The following is a 20,138-nucleotide window of genomic DNA, read 5'->3' as shown; positions in this document are numbered from 1 at the left end:
TTGCCCTAAGCCGCTGCCCCTGCTTGACCTTCTGTTCTGAAGTAAACCAGTGGGCAGTAATGGATCTGCCTGTCTGCGCATCTGTTCACTCATTCGTCACGTGCAGTATCTCAGGTGCCACAGCCTGGATTTGAAATGAAAACCCATATCTTAAGTTCCACGTCTTAACACGGTTTTCAAACACTTCCACTGCCAGTTATGGTGATTGGCATGCCGGTGGTGGGGGGATTACAAGTCATAACGGAAACCTTAATGAACATTCTCTCCTACCCTGACGGTTTGACTGATGTGGAATTGGCCGCATAGCGATTCTTGCGTTACAAACTTTCTCCAAAGGCCATAACTTTACTATATGTCACACTGGATTTTGCACCATTTTCAATCCCACTCTAGCAGCAACGAACAGAGGCTCGCGTGCGCGATCATTAGCTTTGTTTTTTGTGAGCGGAGTGGTGCAAGCGCCACTTCACACACTGCTACACTGCTGTTCGACCGCATTTGCAGTTTGACCTTTGAGAGTGTAGCCAGCCAAGTTTCTGCAGCGAACTAAAGTTGGAGAAACTCATCTGCACAATTATAATCACCAGCAAAAGCTCGAGGATTTGAATCTCTTTGCAGTTTCCTGTAACGAACAGAAACCAGAAATCCAAGGCTGGCGTGTGATGGAGCCTTTTGGGACGACAGTCTGCTGCTGGTGGCTTTAAGGAGACAATTGGACAAATATTTTTTATCTGCCTTGTCATCCTGCTAGCATTCGCACTTCCATAATGACATACCGACAAGCTTACCTAAGCCCTGCAGCGAATAAAGTTTGATGTATGTGACTTACCCAAGAATTGATCGCCTGATTGGCCCAGATGGCGGCCGCATCGTTGCTGCAGCATGACGTGTTTACCAGTGTTATTCTCATTTGTTTTAATTCACTGAGCAGTTTTCTCACTCTGCAACAACTTCTTTTCTTAGTCTTTTTCAGCCTATATTTCACATATTTCCTTTCTTCTTTTTTTGTGCGTCTGTGTGTCACTGTTGTGCAGCGTTAGTCTGCACACTGTACACAGGAGGATTATGTGCGTTCTCCTGCTTGTCTTCCAGCTCTCACTCTAATCTGCTCCCCGACTCTCTCCTGCTCCGCGGCCCGTTGTTGCCATGCCACCACATCACACAAGCTTGATGGCCACCGTGATAAGGGTCTGCAGGCTGCGGGGAGAGGGTTTATGTGGCGGCTGCGAGCTTCTGCTTTCACACTTCCACACAATCACTATTGACACTAAATGAGCCAAACGGTGATGTTGAAAGGAGATTAAGCAAGAGGAAAGCTTTCATTAGATTTGTTGTACTATTTCTTGACCTCAGCTGCAGAGAGAAGCAGACGGTTGTTTGATAGAAGATTAGATTGGAGACCTTTAAGAAAAAGAAAAAGGATAATTGATCATATTTTCTTTTTTTCCAAATCTGCTCCCATTTTAATTAGTTGTTTACGCTGTTTGTTGGTAATACAAGCTCAACAGATACACTGTCTGTTCACTAATTATATGCACACATTGCTGTGAAGCTACCGTCAGTGTCAACACTTCCTGCCCAGATGTGTACACAGAGTTGAATCTCATTGGCAGCAGCTTTACAGCAATTATAAAAAAAAAGTATTGAAGGAAGTGATTTTCCAAATCTATATATTTGACAGTGTGGAGGTGTTTGTAATGTTTTGCACAGAGCAACATTTGTAAATTAACAAGAAAATGAGAATTCATTTTTTCTTTTTCGATTTTAATCCTTACTGACAATAAAATCTGTTCTACATTTAGATTGTTAACACGCTGGGCTAACCTCCTGGTTTGATGGCATCTTGTTTAACTAGCTAGAAATGCATTTAAATAGGAAAGGAAAGCGAAGCCATTTCCAAAACAAGCCCAAAAAATGCAATAGAAACTCAGTAATTCAGCAGCTTGCTCAACAAAACACACACTTTAGTATGAAGTATCGAGTCATTCGTAACACGGCTGCTGGCTGGGTTTAAGAATGTGTTTAATGTTGGATTTTTCCGTTTTCATAATTAGAACTGAAAGACCATCAGGCCTCTGGTAGCAGGTTGCGCTGCGTCGAGGACAGAGGGCTGGAAATCTGGCCGCTACAAATTGATCCATTATTGAAGCTTAATTAACATCAGCCAGAAAGCCTATTTAAAACCTGTGACAGTATGTCTGGTGCCCAGCTAAGCTAGTTAGCTAATCTTGTTGGGTGCTTGGCAAAATAAACATCAGAATTATTATTAAATCACCAGAGGCGACACAATTCATTGTTTGGTGGCATGCTCCACTTCCCAGCGTGTCGTCTTTTCAATGCAATGAACATACTCTTCATGTCTTTCTTACGTCGCCGAAACTGTCTCTTTTTGTTTGTTGTACCTCATCTGAATGCATTTTACATGAGCTGCCTGTGGCTTTAGTGAAAAATTGATGTTATTTTTTACTTCTGCAGAGGCAGAATTACATCAGACTAACAGTGTGTCTGGTCTAGGACTCACTGTTGTGCCTCACTGCCCTGCTCCGAGTCTCGTCTGGCAGTGCTGCGTTGTGCTGCGCAGGGAAGGGCTTGGCACTGTGCACGGGGGGGACAGATGGTCTTACGTGTGATCTAGTTGGAGGTCCAGAAACCGTTGCCCAGCAGGGACCCTGGCAGCTGACGAGCCTGGCCCGACGACCACGGTCCCTGGGTGGGACTCCGACAGGACGGGCCACCCAGGTGTCAAACCAGACAGACTCTCTCTCTCTCTCTCTCTCTCTCTCTCTCTCTCTTCCAACCACCGCAGCCAGCTGGTTCACCTCTGCCGCTGCACGATGCCACCATGGCAAACAGGCCCTAAAATCCTGTCCAAACAGACACCTATCATAATGAAAGCAGAATGATTCTCAGCCGTTTGCATAATAGCAGCATGTAAGATGGAAAAATAGCAGCAGACAGATATTTTTCAGGCAGCTTCCACTCCGAGGCTTAAAGTCTGCTCGGGATACTGTTGATGTGCGTGTGTGGGTGGTTGTTCCATATAAGCTTTTTAAATGCTCCCACAATCGCGCATGCCAGCATTATGGACAGACAGGTTTGATGGATAGAGACAGGCCGAAAGCTAAACTGCAGCGTCTCCGTTTTGCAGCTGCTTGTGTTTTTTTGTGATGTCGCTGTTGATGAAGATGTCACGGCGACGCTCTAATTCCAACCAACGCTGTAACGGAACGCTCCGCGCTTTACGGCAGGAGAGGAAATTCATCAAGTCATCATAGATCAAGTCAGACTGTCATGGATGGCATTGAAAAAGTAACAAGGGCGAGCTACTGAGGGCCTGGATACTGTGGCAGCAGCTGAAAAAAAACAACATTTATTTCAGCCAGCCTCTTGCTGGCTGGGCTGATGCACTCCACGGTTAGTCAGCACTCCCATCACTTTGCCAGCTCAGCTTTTTTATTCTGTGCCCCTGGAAATTGAGTTTTGCTGGCCCTGTAATGTACTCAAAACTACATCTGCAACTGACTGATAAATCTACGCTTTGTTGCGCCTGACGGATGGCTGTGAAAATGAAAATTTTGCCACGGCATGTTGCTGTGTCAAGAGGAAGGTCACTTCTCCCCCTTAGATTTTCTCCCCCTGCTCGCCGAGGAACCTCTGCTCGGGGTGAATCCGAATTGACCATTTTGTCTCAGTTTTTCAATATTTACATCAGCTTGTTGGCTGCAATGGGATGACAGGTTTCTGGATTGTTTTGCTCCGCTGCTGCCTGACTGCACAGTGAGGGCGAAAAACACAGTTCCTCTTCCGATTGTGTCAACCATATCTGTTATTTGCTGAGAGAATGGCTTTATATCTACAGAGTGGTAATTGTGTGTGTGTGTGTGTGTGTGTGGGGCTTAATAAATATTACAAGATGAGAGATCTTTATTGCGGAGCAGCAGTCGGGGTATGACACTCCAAAGAGCAATTTCGGACTGTTAACAAGGCCTGGACCAAGAATACCTCACAGCAAAATGTCACAAGGGCTCCCCCCCCTCCACACCCCCACACTCCCTCGGCTCTCCAGTGGACATTCAACGATTCGTGGTTCCTCTCTTTCAATTTGCCGACTGTGTTACCTCGTTCCACAATGTGCTGCACAATGGGGACCACGGCAGGAGCGGCGGCCTCGGCCAGGTCCGCAGAGAGCCGATAACCTTTCGGTGTTGCTTTAGCACGCTGTGTAAAGAACAATCAGAGCTTATCAGCATCGACTACAGACGAATGCTAATTCAATGTCATGCGGACAGACTGCATCAGCGGCTCTCATTCTGACAGCCCCGATGTCTGCAGCAGGCAAATAACTTAAGAATACCTGAAAGCCTGTTGCTGTTTTATTGCCCTCCTTAATCTGTGGTCCACCTCTGTAATCGGTATCATGTAAATGCTTTAATAATTTGTGCATAATGAATGAGCAGAAAATAAGATATGACAGGTGACATGTTTAAGGGATATCGTATACAGGATAACATCTCCAGCCAACATCAAAACAAGTTTCTCCCTGCAGACATGTTCCTTCTTGTATGTACACTTATAGTGTTGCATATCATTTGGTATTTCCAAAAGGGCATCCTGATTCATCACAGGAAACTTCAATCACACCACATTGTTGTGTGTCACACAATACAATTACTTTTTTAAATTCAGAACGCAAATAGGAATGACAATAAGAAAACACGTCGGGGAATGAAACACTCCATGCCATCATCATATTGCCACAAATTCAGGGCAGTCCCAACTGCAGCACTGCTCTTCTGTTGCAAACGTTCATCCTTTTCCTTGTTCACTTGTAGGGAGGTTCTTGTTCTAAACTTGTTGGATAAGGTGGCTGTAGGGCTTTTTCAGCCATCGTTGTAAAAACAATGACTCTCCACGCTCGCCATTCCTGCCTTGTAGCTATCTTCCCCTCTGGTGCATCAAGATACTACATCTAGAACTACGCCAGTGGTTCTCAACCTTTTTTCAGTGATGTATCCCCTGCGGAATAAATGTTTTAGCCAAGTACCCCCTAACCAGTGCAAAGCATTTTTGGTTGAAAAAACAATGTAATACACAGCGCTGTGCCATCAGTGTCTAATTTAATATAGAATATATACAATTCAGTTTAAGAACTTACACTTATATTATTGAATATTTATTAAATAACTATTTTTAAAGGATTATTTTATTTATGTTAATTTAATAAATATATATATATATATATATATATATATATATATATATATATATATATATATATACATATATATATATATATATATTTTAAATCAAGTACCCCCATTTGAGAACCACTGCTCTACACTATGCATTGGCTTCATGGGCAAAAGACAGGCAGCATCAGATACACAACTACTTGCTGTGTGTGTTGTCCGTTGAGTGCAAGGCGGAGAACAAATTGCTCACCGTCACTTCAGGAAAAGAAATCCAACAATGTTATGCTTTAAAATGCTTCAATTACTTTCAACACGAGAGCCCTTTACCTCGAATTACCCACAAAAAGCTTTCAGGAGGAATATTAAGTATAATAAAATGTCAAAAGTAAGAAACAATGTGACTGTGCAGCTGCAGTGAGAGCTAGCTTTAACAGAAGAGTAATTTATTGGCCGCCAGCTGGTCTGTAAAGGTTACTACCACAGGCGGTTCAGACATGGTGGTTCAACGAGAACCTAATTAAAATACGACAGGCTTGTGTAGACACATCAGCGTATGAAGATGCTTTCCTGTCTGCTCAGCATAAAACAGAAAATGTTGACAATTTGAAGTCTCTCTCAGTGTGTGCGAGTCTAACGTGCCTCTTTCGCCCTCTCAGCGCGAATCGTGCGGAGTCGTCAGTGGTGCGAGATGGCGCCCTGCCTGGAGGGGGAGGTCTGCAGCTACCTGTTCAACCGCTCCGGCTGGACCTGCACCAGGGGCAGCGGTCGCATCAAGACCGTCACGGTAATTTACATGACATGAAATTGATACATACGCCCCGTGCACTTAACAGCATCACGGCGCCATTTTTTTTCCAGCATGGGCAACGCAAAGCTGGCCGTGATAAGTGAGGCCAGGGCTAGAGGCAGCGCTCAGCTCCCAGGCGTCAATACTCAGTCGCTGTGTGTAGAAAACGGATGCTAAGATGCTTTCCGTGGCTTGAAATCACTAATTATAATTCAAATGATTCCTTGTGGGACATATGCAATTGGAACAAATCAAAGAAACCAAACTTCTGAAGACCACTTTTTTAAAATAGTATTGTAAAGCCAATAAGCAGAGGCACAAACCCAACTAGAGTGTTCTGAACATGGTTGTTTCCTCATTGTCTCTAACCCACTTCTGACATTGCTCTGTTCTTTTGCGCTGCAGCAATATGTAAAGGATATATAAAAGAAGATGGAATTTAAGATGCTGGATTAGCTCTGCACTGCCAATACCGCATTATCATGGAAAGAAATGCATACTAAACTTCCAGTCAAAACCAAACTCATCATTCATTTTATCAGGAATATTTTTTTTAAACCAGGAAAACCTGAATTCCTCTAAGATCATCTTAAATACACCAGTATCTTGTTAGGAATACTCACCATTTCAGGATCTCCTCCCAAACTTAAAATTCAATTAAGGTATATTTATTTTGTATCGCCCAAAATCACAAATTTGCCTCAGAGGCTTTACAATCTGTACACATACACATACAATCATTTGAAATGATTCTGTGCTCCGGCTCAAACAAGAGACATTGGAGGTATCAGTGTGAGACAAATCGTGAAAGCCGAAAATAGTACATGACCTCTCTCTGACTTTTGCGAGGGATTTAAATGAACACAAAACATGTTACATTTTTAAAGCCTCCAATATGGTGTCATCTGGTCCTCTGTAGGCTCCTCTCACAGTGCAACATGCATCCAATGCCTCAGAGCTGCCAATGCCGCAGTGCTGACTGAGGCTTTGCTCTGTGATCAACTCTCCTCCGATTGAGGATGCACAAAGCCTGCACACGTTTGCAATCTGACCGAGGGTTCACTTGATCTTTTACTTTTTTTGTGCCATTATAAAGGAAGAATCAATAGGGATGTTTGAAAGCCATGAGAGTGTGGGGGGAGACAACAAAACAAAACAAGAGATGACAGGATGGATAGAGAGCAGGAGAGACTGCTGTTCTCATCGTCAGGTACACAAGGCCGAAGGTCAACCTGTGACTGGATCGCTTGATTTTCACTCTCGCTTTCCTTCATCTCCCTCACTTGCTGTGTCTTTATCTCTCGCTCCTTCGCCGCCTCCTCCGTCCAGCAGCCTTGGGCAGCTGCGTCACATTTCATGCACGCGTTCCCATCGTGCAGTAATCTAACCTGACAGCACACTTAGGTTAGTGTTTTGCTTTTTATACATACATTTACAAAAATATGCAGATTTTCGTGTTCCACTGCATATTCAGAATAAGCTGTTGCCGAGGAGATTTCTTTACTGCAGAAGTTAATCACAAGTGATGCTGCTGTTTTTTTTTCTTTTTTTCTTTTGGAAGGGGCCGGGATAGGGAGGCTTTGGCAGCAGAAGAGAGGAGGTATCCAGAGGTATTTATTGTGAGAGCTGAAATGGGAGGAAAGCGCATCCTGGAAGATAAATGAAAATGAGAAATCTATAAGGAGGATTGATCAGGCTGGAGAAGCGGGGGGGGGGGGGGGGGGGGGGGGGGGGGGGGGGGGTAGAGGGCCAGGCTGCCGCTCGGCCACTGGCCAAGCTCTGTCTGGCCACATCTCTGAGCAAGTATCTTGAGCGCAGAGAGCGAGTTCTAATTGTGAGAGAACCTGTCTTCACATGTTCGTAATCACATTAAATGGGAGAAGCACTCAGTGTGACAACGTGGGTTTCTGAAAGCTGATAATGGCTGCACTCATGATTTGTGCTGTGGTGCGGCGGCTTGACGTAGGTGCAGTTAGCCACGGAAATAAAGTGACAAATGTACCTGATGGTGGGCAAATGCATGAAAAGAATAAAACATACGTCATGCTGCTGATATCAGTTAAATAGCAGGTTTGATAGCATCTTATCAAATCTAAATCCAGTTTATGCATTCTCTCATCGAATCTATTTAAGTTCAGCTTTCAACTATTGTAAGGTAACCAAAGTTTAAAATGACTTAAAGATCCAATTTAGATTTGTATTCTGAGTGCTGAGAGAAAAAGTTCAGTTTTGTGTGGCAGCCTAATTACTGCTCACAACCTGTAGCTACAACCTGACATTGAGATAAGCAGCAGAGGACGTGAAATGTTGATGAAATTATTGTGACACATTGAAAAGATTGACGTCACCCGCTGGCGTTAACGTCTCATTTTCACGAAGCTCCGTGATGCTCCAACGCATTCTCATTCTCGTTTCGGCGGCCCTCCGCCTCAAACTACGACTCTCTACAATCACATCTAGTCACTTTTGGACGAGTCGATTTCCAGTCGCAACATGCATACACTGTTTTTTTTAAATAAACTTCAGAGTTCACAGGAAACCACTTGGTTTGGTTGAGGCAACAAAAAGTATTTGGTTAAGTTTAGGAAAACAACATAGTTTGAGTTAGAATAAGTCTATTTGTTATGTAGTTAAACAGGCTATGTATTGTATGCAATGCAAGTCAAGGAACTTAATCTAACATAAAATAAACCAACAGTGCTTTCACATGGGACATGAACACTGGTTTTCTGGGTGAAAGTCTTATGTTTTTTTTTACCCATCCATCCACAGCTTCATTGGTATAAAGATTGTATCGCTCTTTACACTGCGCCACCTGACCCCCCACCAAGCCGCTGTATTTGACAACTTGGGAGCAGTGGGCTGGAAGTTCATACGTTTAAATCGTGGAAATGATCGATGTGAAAGTTTACCCGGGAAAATTACGAAGTAGAGAGCAAGGGCAGTTTTGATCAAATCGCCAATTTTCATTCAATGTTAACCGTGTGTAACCGGTCATTTAAGATGGGAAAAGAGATGAGAAGATGTGCCTGTATATTCTTCAACATCATGCATCAAGTGAGCAAGAACATAAATATGTATCTTCCTCCAGGGAACCATCGCTGTTGCTATCTGTAATCATCCAGATCAGCATGCTTTTGTTTCATTCATTGTTTTTGCATCAGTTTTTACGGTATCTTGACTCGGTTGGAGTTGGTTGACCAGCCTTTGCTGTTTCAATACTGAGCGCTATAGTGAGTCCTCTGCCGCCACTATCAGTACGAATGGAGACGTTAGAGTTCTTAAAATCTAAAAGGCAGGCTGCCATGAGATTTATTGAGCACACTTATTCTCCTCAGATATAAAACTCTTTGCATTTCGAAGGCTACCCTCAGGCCCAAAAAACCTTGCACACCAGGAGTATTGCAGTATTTCCATGATTTTGATAAAGCACAGTCATGCTCCCAATGGGATAAAACCCTTCTGATTTAAACAACCATGTGGCCTTTTTTCAGGTTCCCCTTCATGAAAAACTTGCTGCAAGAAAATCCTCTGAGTTGTTTAGTTCATCCAACACAACACTTGTTGTTAGAGGGGCTTTTCACTTTTTTAACCTTGATTAATATTAGCTGCCATTTGCAGATGCAGTGTGCCAAAAATCATGACTTTTAACCTTTAACTGCTGGATATTAGCACTATGTTTGTCTTTCGCAGGCTGCTAGCAGGCCTTCAAGGGAATCAAATCATGAATATGAACTACGAATTGTTATGCCAATGGATTAGACCTCCACTTTTACGCTCTCCTGTGGTAACAATAATCTAAATTGAATGTTTTTACAAAAATGGTGGCTTATTAAATCCTTGAAAAGTTCTAAACTATGAAAAGTTTGAATAATAAAAGATGTCCATTGTTTTAATTTAGGTGGATGGTGTTAAATGGTTCATTAGAATAGTTCATTAAAACAGTTTAATGCTAATGATAATGACCTCTAAAGCAGCATGAAACAAAAATATATAATCAATTGTGTGGAAGACTATCAGGCAGTTCCCTTTAAAGGCTTTGCACAAGTAACACTAACTCATTCTATAATGAATTAGAATACATAATTACAGTAAATGTCTTAATAGAAACATCAAGCTCATATATTGATGAAGTAATATATCAGTCTAACTGCGCGACACACACTGTCGACACCTGCATCTCTTTCTATACGCAGCCCCTCTCAGCCTCCGCTGCGCTGCCCGCCCTCCTGTGTGTGCAGCGCACGGTGGCACTGCCAGGTCACACACTCCAGCCTAACCTGCTAATGGAGTTTGCATATGCAGCCCGCTCTCTACTGCCAGCTCGCCATTAATATGAATCACTCTCTGGAGGCCCCCCCAAACAAGCTGACAATTTGTCTTCACTAGCGAGCCGCTGAAAGGCCTACATATGATATTCTCCGAGGTGGAAAGTGCAATTCGAGGCAGGGGGGGGCGGGGTGTTATGAGGTTGGTTTTCATACACTTGACAGGGTGTGGTGGGGAGTGGGGGGTTGAACAGTTAGGTTACACAAGAGTACAGTTGGGTGTGCCTGTGCTACTGCACGGGGGCGTGGAATTGCCCAAACAGTTAAATTTTTTTCGTCCTTTCAGGCGAGCAACAGCGTTGGTCCCTTTGCTTGGTGAGAGCTATTGGCTCTACTGAGCCCTATTATCTGCCTTTGCTAATCAAGTGATGGGCTCAAATTGAAACTACTCATAGGAATACTTCTTCAGCATAGGGCAGCGGGAGATTATTCTCCAAAAATATTATGTCACAGGCTGGAGGGAGCTTGAATTATGAGATGCAAGCTCTTGAAACCCTGATTTGATCATATCCAGACTGCGGTTTCCTATGCACTCCGCCGCTCAGGCAACACTTGACAGTAGCTGGGAAACAAAAAAATCTTTTTAGTCCTACACACCCACACAACAAATGCCACTTGCTCAGCTCCAGTGTGTGTGTGTGTGTGTGTGTGTGTGTGTGTGTGGCCTGGAGAGAAACAGAACAGTTGCTTTTGGGCGTTTTTTTTGTGCCAAACGAAGGAGAGTTTCAAAATGAAACACACACACACACACACACTCTCTCTTCCTGTATTGGTGGCCTTTCTCCAGCTATGTGCTCTTTGTTACAGCGTCAGCCCGGGCGAAAACCTAGTGGAGTGTGTGTAGTCCTACCAGTGCTGCTGGAAACATGAAGTCGTTATAAGCAGTTAATTCTGCAGGACCAATGTTCTTGTCCAGCCATTAAATCATCACCTCTTATGAAAGAGGTGAGAAAGTTCCACAGTGTCGTTATGTAACACTTGCCAGCACCTCGGTTATAAAGGCTTCAATGTGGACGATCAAAAACAACCACGCAGCCAAGTGATGTGTCGCCATGGTCACTGCTTAGCTGGCAACCCATCTGACCAGAGACAGACTTCTAATGAGCTCGCTTCTCAAAGGCAACGCAGCGCACCCGCAGGCTCTGTCAGCAACTGTTTGTGTGCTGCTCCTTGAAATGAATTGTTGATTAGTCGAGGTTGAAGTTGAAGAGTGGAGATGACAGATTTCCGGTTGACTGGGTATCGTTAGTGTAAAGGATGGGAAAGGATGTGTTGTCCAAGTAAGAATAAACAGAACGCAATAAGGTTTGAAATGACCTACAGCGTGCCATCTATCTCTAACTAAATCCAATGTTGGACTGACGTCATTTCCTCCAACTGATAATACACTTTTTCTCCACAATTCCCTTGAAATAAATGACATTTACCTTACATTAGTGAGTTATTTAAAACTGCAAAACAAGCAGGTGGAAAAACACAATGCACAATTCTCCACATTAAATCCTGTGAAAAGACGAACCCACAATGACTTCATCCTACTGATGAGTATCATCAGTAGTAATAGGAAAGGCCAAATTTTGACTTCCATTGTTGTCCAAAAACTATTTAAAACACGTCACTGAGCCACACTGCTGCATTAAGTGACAAGTTATTTCATTGTGTATATATATATATATTACACCAGGACAAATTCCTTGTATGTGCAAACATACTTGGCAATAAATGGTTCTGATTCTGATATTTTTATATATATATATATATATATATATATATATATATATATATATATATACACACACACACACACACACACACACACACACACACACACACACACACACACACACACACACACACACACACAGAGTAAAACACACCACAAAATAATATTGGGACTTCTTTTTACTGAGGCTACATGCTTGAATATCTGCTTTTTCCTCCATATTGCTTTTGTGCTGCAGTCTAGACAGAACACAGCATTAGTCAGCCAGAAACAGATTTTTTTTTTTACTCTCCTTATGTATTATCTTAAGGGCTGCTCTGTCTTTGTTTTAAACCACTAATCTGATTTGAACAGCGCTTGAAACAACCGGTGACAACTGTTGGCTCTGTGCTAACGAAAAGACAGAATCCTGCAGTCGCTACTGAAGAAAATGTTTTCCGAAGAGAAGCAAGTTCAGCTGAAAAGCCGGCACATTCCTCTATCAGATATACCTTTATCTAAACAACTTCACCCCTCTGACATTATAAAATCACAATATTTTTCAAGCGGTCCTTCAATAACCTTTTGGCTTTCAGCCTATTTTACATTAACCCCAATGTGACTTAAATCCTATCTTTTTTGCTTTGAGTATATTATGCTGCTACACAGCTCTTGTATTTGTCACAGAGCTGCTGCCTTCTGAACCTCTTGCGATCAGATTTGTATCCTCAGTGAGATGCCATGTTTAGATAAAGGTGTACCAGAAAAAATAAATCTCTTTCATTAGGCGATGTAGCTCCGTGACCAGCAGCATTTATTAAGACTAAATAAAATGCATAATAAGTAGATTGCTTCTTGTACTGTAACTCGTTCTACTGCAGGCTCTGAAGGATGCATAGAGTAGAAATGCGCCCTGAGTGAAAGCATGTGTTATCAGTGGTCTTGTCTCCGACACAGTGGGGAAATATTAGCGAGGAAATCCGAACTGGAAATTCGAGAAAATGTTTGCATCTTCCAAATTAATTGGAGAAACCAGGCCAGAGTGTTTTCAAATATTAGATATGCGTGCTGTGCAAAGTGTCCTCCAATACACTGCTGGCTTTTGGTCTCATTTGATGCTGAAATGATTAAATTCTGAGCTCCAAATTCTAACCGTGCACAAATAATAGAATATATTTCAGCAGCTTTGGGTTGAATAAAGTTTTCTTATTTATCTTTTTGCAGCCGTGTCTGCCAAGAGAGAGAGATGCAAATATGAGACTATTAGTTTTTATTGTATTCTTAATCTAATGACTTACCCACCATGCGTTCTTTGATACATGCGTTAGAAAAAAAGAAAAAAAGACAGCGTTTATGTTTTGTGTCTTGCTGGCGCACCTCCGGCTTTCACTCACATTGGTGTTCGTGAACTGATGGTGCTCCTGTCAAATTGTATCTGACAGCCTCCCTCTGGATCCTCAGGGATAACATATTGTAGCCAGGCCGCTTCGCCTCCGGATGTACATTTATAAAATGACTGACGCTGAGACAACACACGTGCACCGGAGTACGCAGGGGTTACGCATGATAAGCAAATATACTCTTTATTTCGCTTTCATTAAAGGGTTTCCCTATTTATCAAGCGGAAGAGGACAAATGCACTCCCTTGGTTTCAGCTCATCTGTTTGTCGGATGCTGTGGCACGATCATCAGTCTTGTGGAGATAGCTTGTGGACTGATGCAGAAAATATATTGAAACAGGTTGGATTGATAGAGATGTTCCGAACCCCCCCACCCCCCCTTTTTCATTTGTGTTATCATAGGTGTTGTGTTATGGAACATACATTCAGCAGAAAGTGTCATGATTACATTTACGGTATCTAATGTCTCCCCTGGCGTTCATTCAGAAGGCATAAAAAAACAACACATTTTTCTTTTTTTTCTTTTTTGTTTCCCTCTTCTGCTGTCATCATCTAATAAAAGAGTTTTTTTTCTGCTTGCCTTCGCCAGGCGTATACACCCCCCACCCACCTCCTCTTTGTCTGAAACCCAGTGAACATGGTCCCTTCTGCTGTCAATTTCAGCACACTTTACCCAGCTCCCCTGTTTGAAGTTCTGTCATCGCCAGGCTTTGAACTGCCATGTGAGTTTTAGCCGGCACAATGCTCGTCTCCACAGCTTCGTCTGGTGTGAAATTGTCAGAGTCATAGGCCACATTTCAACACGGGTTTTTTGTCCCCCGTGTCATGCAGAACGCCTCGCCATGGACTGGTCACGTTCAAGCATGCCCAACAACATCCTGTTTCATTGGTTAGCGCTGCTACCTTCCGCCATATTCATGGCTAAAATATAATTTTGAGATTTGTGTTGAATTTCTTTAATTTTATGCTACCGTATACTTACACTACATAACTTTTCACACGTGACATTATGTTCTCTTATTGCCACAGTATTTATTGAACATATCTATGTACCTATCTATGTTACTTTGCAGGTTTCATAAACAAAACACATACTCAACTTATAAGATGTGATGCATTATTATAGATAAAACCCCTTTGGAGTTCATAATTATTTGAAATAACCTACACTAGCTACAAAATCCCAATGTGGTTCACGTGCGTCATTTGACCGTATAGTGGTATGTATAGACCGCATATTTGTTTTAGCCTTTTTACTACAAATCACATTGACTTAATATCACAGTTAATCATTTTGAAAAGCACACTGCTGTGTTTTACAAATGTACCCCCCCCCGCCCCCATTTTATTTTTTTATTAAGTATCCTTTTGCTTTCCATTTATTTCTGTTGGTATGAAAATCAATACCCATAAATAGTCTACACGTTATATTAAGTCACAGAACATGCTCAATTAATACTTAACTAAGGAGTAGTAACTACTGAATTAATGAGTAGTAACTACCTGATTTCATCATGAATTGCAGCATTTTTTTTATCATTTACTAACACTTTACAAATAATCTTATTAATCATCTATAAATCATGAATACTTAATTTAATAATGGGGAATTCATCATTTATAAATTATGAAACCATGGCTTATTAATCAAGAATGAAACATTTATAACTGTGTTTATGAATGAGTTACTAATGAGTATTCATGTTAAAGTAATGCTTTATAAATTTGGAATTCATTGTTTATTCATGCTTTACTAATGCTAAAAAATGTGTACTTATTATAAAGTGCTACCCAATAAACATCAAGTCTGCATTTAAAAAAAAAAAAAAAAAAAATGTTTTAAGGTAGTCCAAATGAATCTGCACTCATTGTGCAACGGTAATGTACCATTGGCAAGATAAATGTAGACTCGACGTTCAATGCAATAATCTCGTACCTTGAGCCAGTTTCAAGAGGCTGCTTCTTGATTTTCATATCGTTCATAATGAGTGTAAACCAACGTCGGCCTGGAACAAAGTACACATGATTTATTGTGAAAGTACAATATTTTTTAGATACATTCTTTCTTTCTATTACCAATGAATCTAAATGTCTTCATGTAATGTGAACTACTTTGGTTTACAGCCCTGCAAATTCTGCTCTCATCAATCTCATTTCCAGCAGCAGGCAGCTGTTCTTAGTACGCTGCCCAGCAATAAACTGCACACACACAAAGTTAGCAACTAGCTGGTGAATATAAGGGCTCATTTAGCAGCTAGATATTTCCCTCAAGATTCTCGAAACCGAGCTTAAAGGAGAGTGAATAGTGTGAATATTGGACTGACATTCACCAGGTGGCCAGAAACACAAATCTGAATGAATGCTAATGTAGTTCGGTGTCTACTATTTTATATGTATAAAAGTAATAGTTTTCCCACACATTATCCATAACAACTTTAATAGGTTATATAGCATGTCAACGTTGGGTGGATAATTGCCCCGTAGAGTAAAAGAAAATCAATGAATGCAGCTTCTCAGTGCCAAAACGTTCAAAAACTATTATTTCCCCTTTTAATGGACTTTTCTTAAATTACTATACTTTTACATCAGTAATGGATTTGAGCTTAATTTCAAGATAATTGGCTATTCCTGTTGCTGCCTCCCCAGAAATGAACAGGAAATACGTTGTTTTTGTTCCTCTGAAATAGCACCGGGTCTGCTGTACTGATGCTTTTGTGCATCGGGTTCATATATGGTCATGAGGCATCCACTCAGGAGCTTCAGTTGGCAGTAGCTGCGCTTGTTAGTCTAATAACACCAGCGGCTGGTAATGACTGGGGCCCTCTATGAGTCTCCAGCTGATGAAACCAACAAAAACCCTGTGCAGGAGTCCACTTGTTAGGAGAGACCCTGGGGAAGGATGTGTAGTTGCTGCAGCGATGGCCTGCCTCCGTAATGGCTGGGTGGACTGCTGGTGTGAATTTTGTGGCTTGAAGTGCCACCAAATATGACGCCTCTGCTTTGTGTCCCCCTGAGCACCGGGCAAACACACCGTGTGCTGTACCTGCAGTGTCTCCCCCTCCCGGCTCCAAAGAATTAATGGGAGCCATAGTGCTGCCTCGGCTGGGGATTTTTGTATTTGTGTAATGCGAGGCATACTGTATCATTAAAATACTTTGATCCTAGAATATGCTGTATTGATGATAAGGAAGAAAGTTAATTGAATCCTATAATATTTGTGCCAATCTCCGCTGGCACTCGCATAGAGATCCGGGCATGTGCACCTCATTTGAACTGCAAACTGTATCACGTATGCACACAGCGCTCGATGTACAAGTGGCGAAGAAACGAGGGCACCCCGAGCTCTGAGACGGCGTCCAAATGTTTCAATTTCACCGCAACATGAGCAATTAGCGAAGCGCTTATTAGTGTGCTCCCCGCTTTCTCTCTCGCACGCTCTCTCTCCTTATCTGTGAATCTCGCTCACCCCTCGTGCCAGCGGGAGATGAATTTGTCTTCGATGTCCTTGGATTCCTGTCTTGTAAACACCATAGGCGGTGAGCACTGTTTACCGGTGTGCATGGCAGGCAGGCAAGCAGCCGTCTCCGGCTCCTGCATAGCTCGACTCGTGGGGCCAAACTCACCTTGTTGCCCTTTTAATTAGTAGGAGCAGTTAATAGTGCCGGCCGCTTGTGCCGCCTCAGCACTCTGCTCCGACTTCAAGAATCCCTCCAATCGATATAGCTTTGAGTCCGACTGAGACAGGGGGAGAGCACGGGGGATCCTATTGTGGGAGCAGCTCCGGTGCATTCATGATGGTTTTGGGAGAGAAACCAAACAACGTACTATTTTCTTTGGTGGAACCTTTGGGGCGGGTGTATCAATATCTATTCTCCCTCTTTTTTTCTCCGTGTTCATTTGAAGGGATAACAAGGTCTCTGGGCTCCTCATGCGCATTCCCTCTCGCCCATTTTCTCCTCTCCCACATTTCCTCTCCCTCGAAAATGAATGTAATCAAAAAGCAAAGGGTTTGCTCGGCAGATTCTATTGTGCCCTTATAAGCTTTTATCCCTTCCAACTGCCCGCCCGCCCGCACCTCCGCACCCCCGCACCCCCCAGTGCTCATTTCTTTTCTTGTTTTGATTTAAAGATGCAGTGGAAGTACTTAGCATTTAGATGACATGCTGCTGGAGAGGTGTGATGGATCAGCGCCTCTTCAGAGCACTGAATTTCTTTGACAGCGCCGGGGCCGGTCGGACAGACAGAGCGACAGAGCGCAGGCCGACGGGCCGAGGGCGGGCAGCAGAATACCAAGTCCACCTCGCTGCTGCAGATAGCCTGGCACAGCCGAGAGGGGAGCTGCTGGGAATGCCAATGCGCTGCCCAGACAGGCGTCTCGCCTTGGCTCCTCTGATTGGCTAAACAGATCATTAGCTTTCTGATTATGATTAGCCGAGTCATTATCTACACAAAAGTGGCTCATTCACCAATATCAAGAAGGCAAAGGAGCTGTTTTCTTCCTCCGGTCAAGGAGCACATGTTTTCATGTGCTCCTTGACCGATGAATGTAGGAGGCAAGACGTGGTTGTTCACAGAGAAACAAAGTGGAGCACTGTTTATCACCGTACCCTACAGCAAATGTGATAAAACAAATTCTATCTGTGTGATGCCGTTGATGGGAGAAAGGAAAGGTCTCTCGGTCGTTAACGCTGATGATGAGGTGGCCATTACTCGCTCGTATTTTCTGGTCGAGGAGAGAAACGCCGTCCTCAGAGGTCATAAAAACCGGGAGAGAACAAAATAACCTTCAGCTTCCATCATCTCGCCTTAGATATAATTGGAAGACACTCCATCTGTGCTTTTAAATGGACATATGCTGCTCTGCGTCCGAGGCAAATATGCAAAGGGGAAGTTGATTAAAGCCTTAGTGAAAGCCGACCTCTGACCTTCTACTTTTCTTTTCCAGCCTTTGCCCAAGGAACCGTCGTAGGATGCAGAGAAAACAGCAAGTATGTGAGTTTTTTATGATGTACTTTATTCAAATTTGCATACTGAGTGTATAACCCTGCCTCAGTTAACTTCGACATACAAGCAACCAAAGACATTTTGATTGTTGCACCATTTAGAAAGCATACATAATAACTCCTCAGGGAAACAGAAGAATTGCTTTAGTTCCAAGTTGTTTAAGAGTTCAGTTCAGATCAGACTTATGAATTAGCTATTAGTGTGTATTTGTCATGAACTATTCAGTACTGCTCTCACCCCTGAGCTTAAATAAAGAACATCCAGGACTTGGAGAAGACACAATGGAATCCCTCATTTCTCAGTGTGCATTCACTTTGATGGTGCAACAGAAAAGGGAAATCAAAGGAAGTTTTTGGAAGTTTTTGAATGGAAACAAAAAATCCCCACTGTGGATACATCAAAGGGAGAGGCTACTTCATCTGTCCAGGCTCTCGTCTAGGACAAAGGTGGAAAACTGATATGATTGGGAGGATGTTCTTGACAAAAGCAATAACCGAAGGAAAAAGCTACATTTTAGAAAAATCCCTTTTTAAATGCCACGGTGACAGATTCTTGCCGAATTCGATATCAAGCAGGAGTCAGGAGCAGGCTAGCCTTGGTTAACTTGACTTCCACAAACGTTCTTCTTTTCCCTTCAAAAAAACAAGAACATTTAAAGATTACAACAAAATTCCCCTCGCAGGAACATTGACCGAGTATCTGTGAAGCTTTTGTATTCGGCAAGAAACAGGCATTTGGAATCTGCATGCCTTACGTCTCCTAGCCAATATTCTAAGATTGATATCCCCTCTTCCACCGAGAAAACAAAATGAATCACACACAATTACGGAGGACAGGGAGAAAAGGGGAATTGGGGGCGTCATAAATATTTATTTGCCAGCCCTGGGAATTTGTGCAATTCTGTGTGGATTTGCCAACTCATATTTAAGTGTCTGAATGATTTATTTGGGCGGTCTTGGGTGTCACAATTGTCCACTGTCACCGTGAATCATTTATGTATTAACATTTATGGATTTATCCATATAACATATTCATGGCAGAATTCTATTATCATTCAAATGGATTTCTTGATCAAATGATTGGCTAAATTAAGTCATTAGCTACAGAATTTCATTGGAGGGGAAATGTATTCCATGTGGAAAGGAATGTATTAGCACATACACTCACGGACCGATCCCTTTAAAGAATCATTCACACAATTTGATTTGTTCAAGCTCAAATAAGGCCCCGTTCAGACATAGAATACGTAAAATGTCTAGTTTTATATATTTTATATAATGACTTTTTGTCAGACATTATTATTAGTATTATCAATGATATCAAACATATAAATTATCATTCAGACCCCTGTTTTATAATATCTAACTAACAGTACACAAGCAGAGAATGACAAAACCTTAATTTGGGGATCTCATTTCATTCTTAATTGGCTCAGATGTTGTGTGTAAAGAGTTTTGTTGGAGCTGGCTCAGATGGAAATTGAAAATACAGGGGGGTGCTGGTCTGATTATTTCTGTGTTGTTGTTTTGCTCATTTCTTGTCTTGCACCGTGAGGGTAAACAAAATAGTAATATCCTCAACAGCTTAAAACTGTCTCAATCTGTGTTTTGTGATTTATTGAACAGAATTTATTTTTGATCAAAAACAAATGAGGAGGCGCTTTTTTGGCAGGAATGTGACACAAAACAGACGCATTAGTAGTTAATCAATGCCATTGTCTCCCAA

At 42.3% G+C, this 20,138-nt stretch overlaps 1 protein-coding gene across 1 annotated transcript in view; it reads left to right on the top strand.

Annotated features, from left to right (window-relative positions):
* Positions 1 to 18,378, top strand: part of tafa5l (TAFA chemokine like family member 5, like) — a gene marked incomplete at both ends in the record, with an annotated part of 35,545 nt that extends 17,167 nt beyond the window's left edge. The window contains 2 exons of the mRNA XM_079226132.1: positions 5,849 to 5,976; positions 18,355 to 18,378. Of these exons, the coding sequence (XP_079082258.1) occupies positions 5,849 to 5,976; positions 18,355 to 18,378 (152 nt within the window). The remainder of the gene's footprint in view (positions 1 to 5,848; positions 5,977 to 18,354) is intronic.
* Positions 18,379 to 20,138: the final 1,760 nt, after the last annotated feature.

The sequence above is a fragment of the Taurulus bubalis genome (genome assembly GCF_910589615.1).
Source record: "Taurulus bubalis genome assembly, chromosome: 11".
Taxonomy (NCBI): Eukaryota; Metazoa; Chordata; class Actinopteri; order Perciformes; family Cottidae; genus Taurulus; species Taurulus bubalis.
Note: the sequence above shows the minus strand (reverse complement) of the source record. Positions and strands in the feature narration are given on the sequence as shown.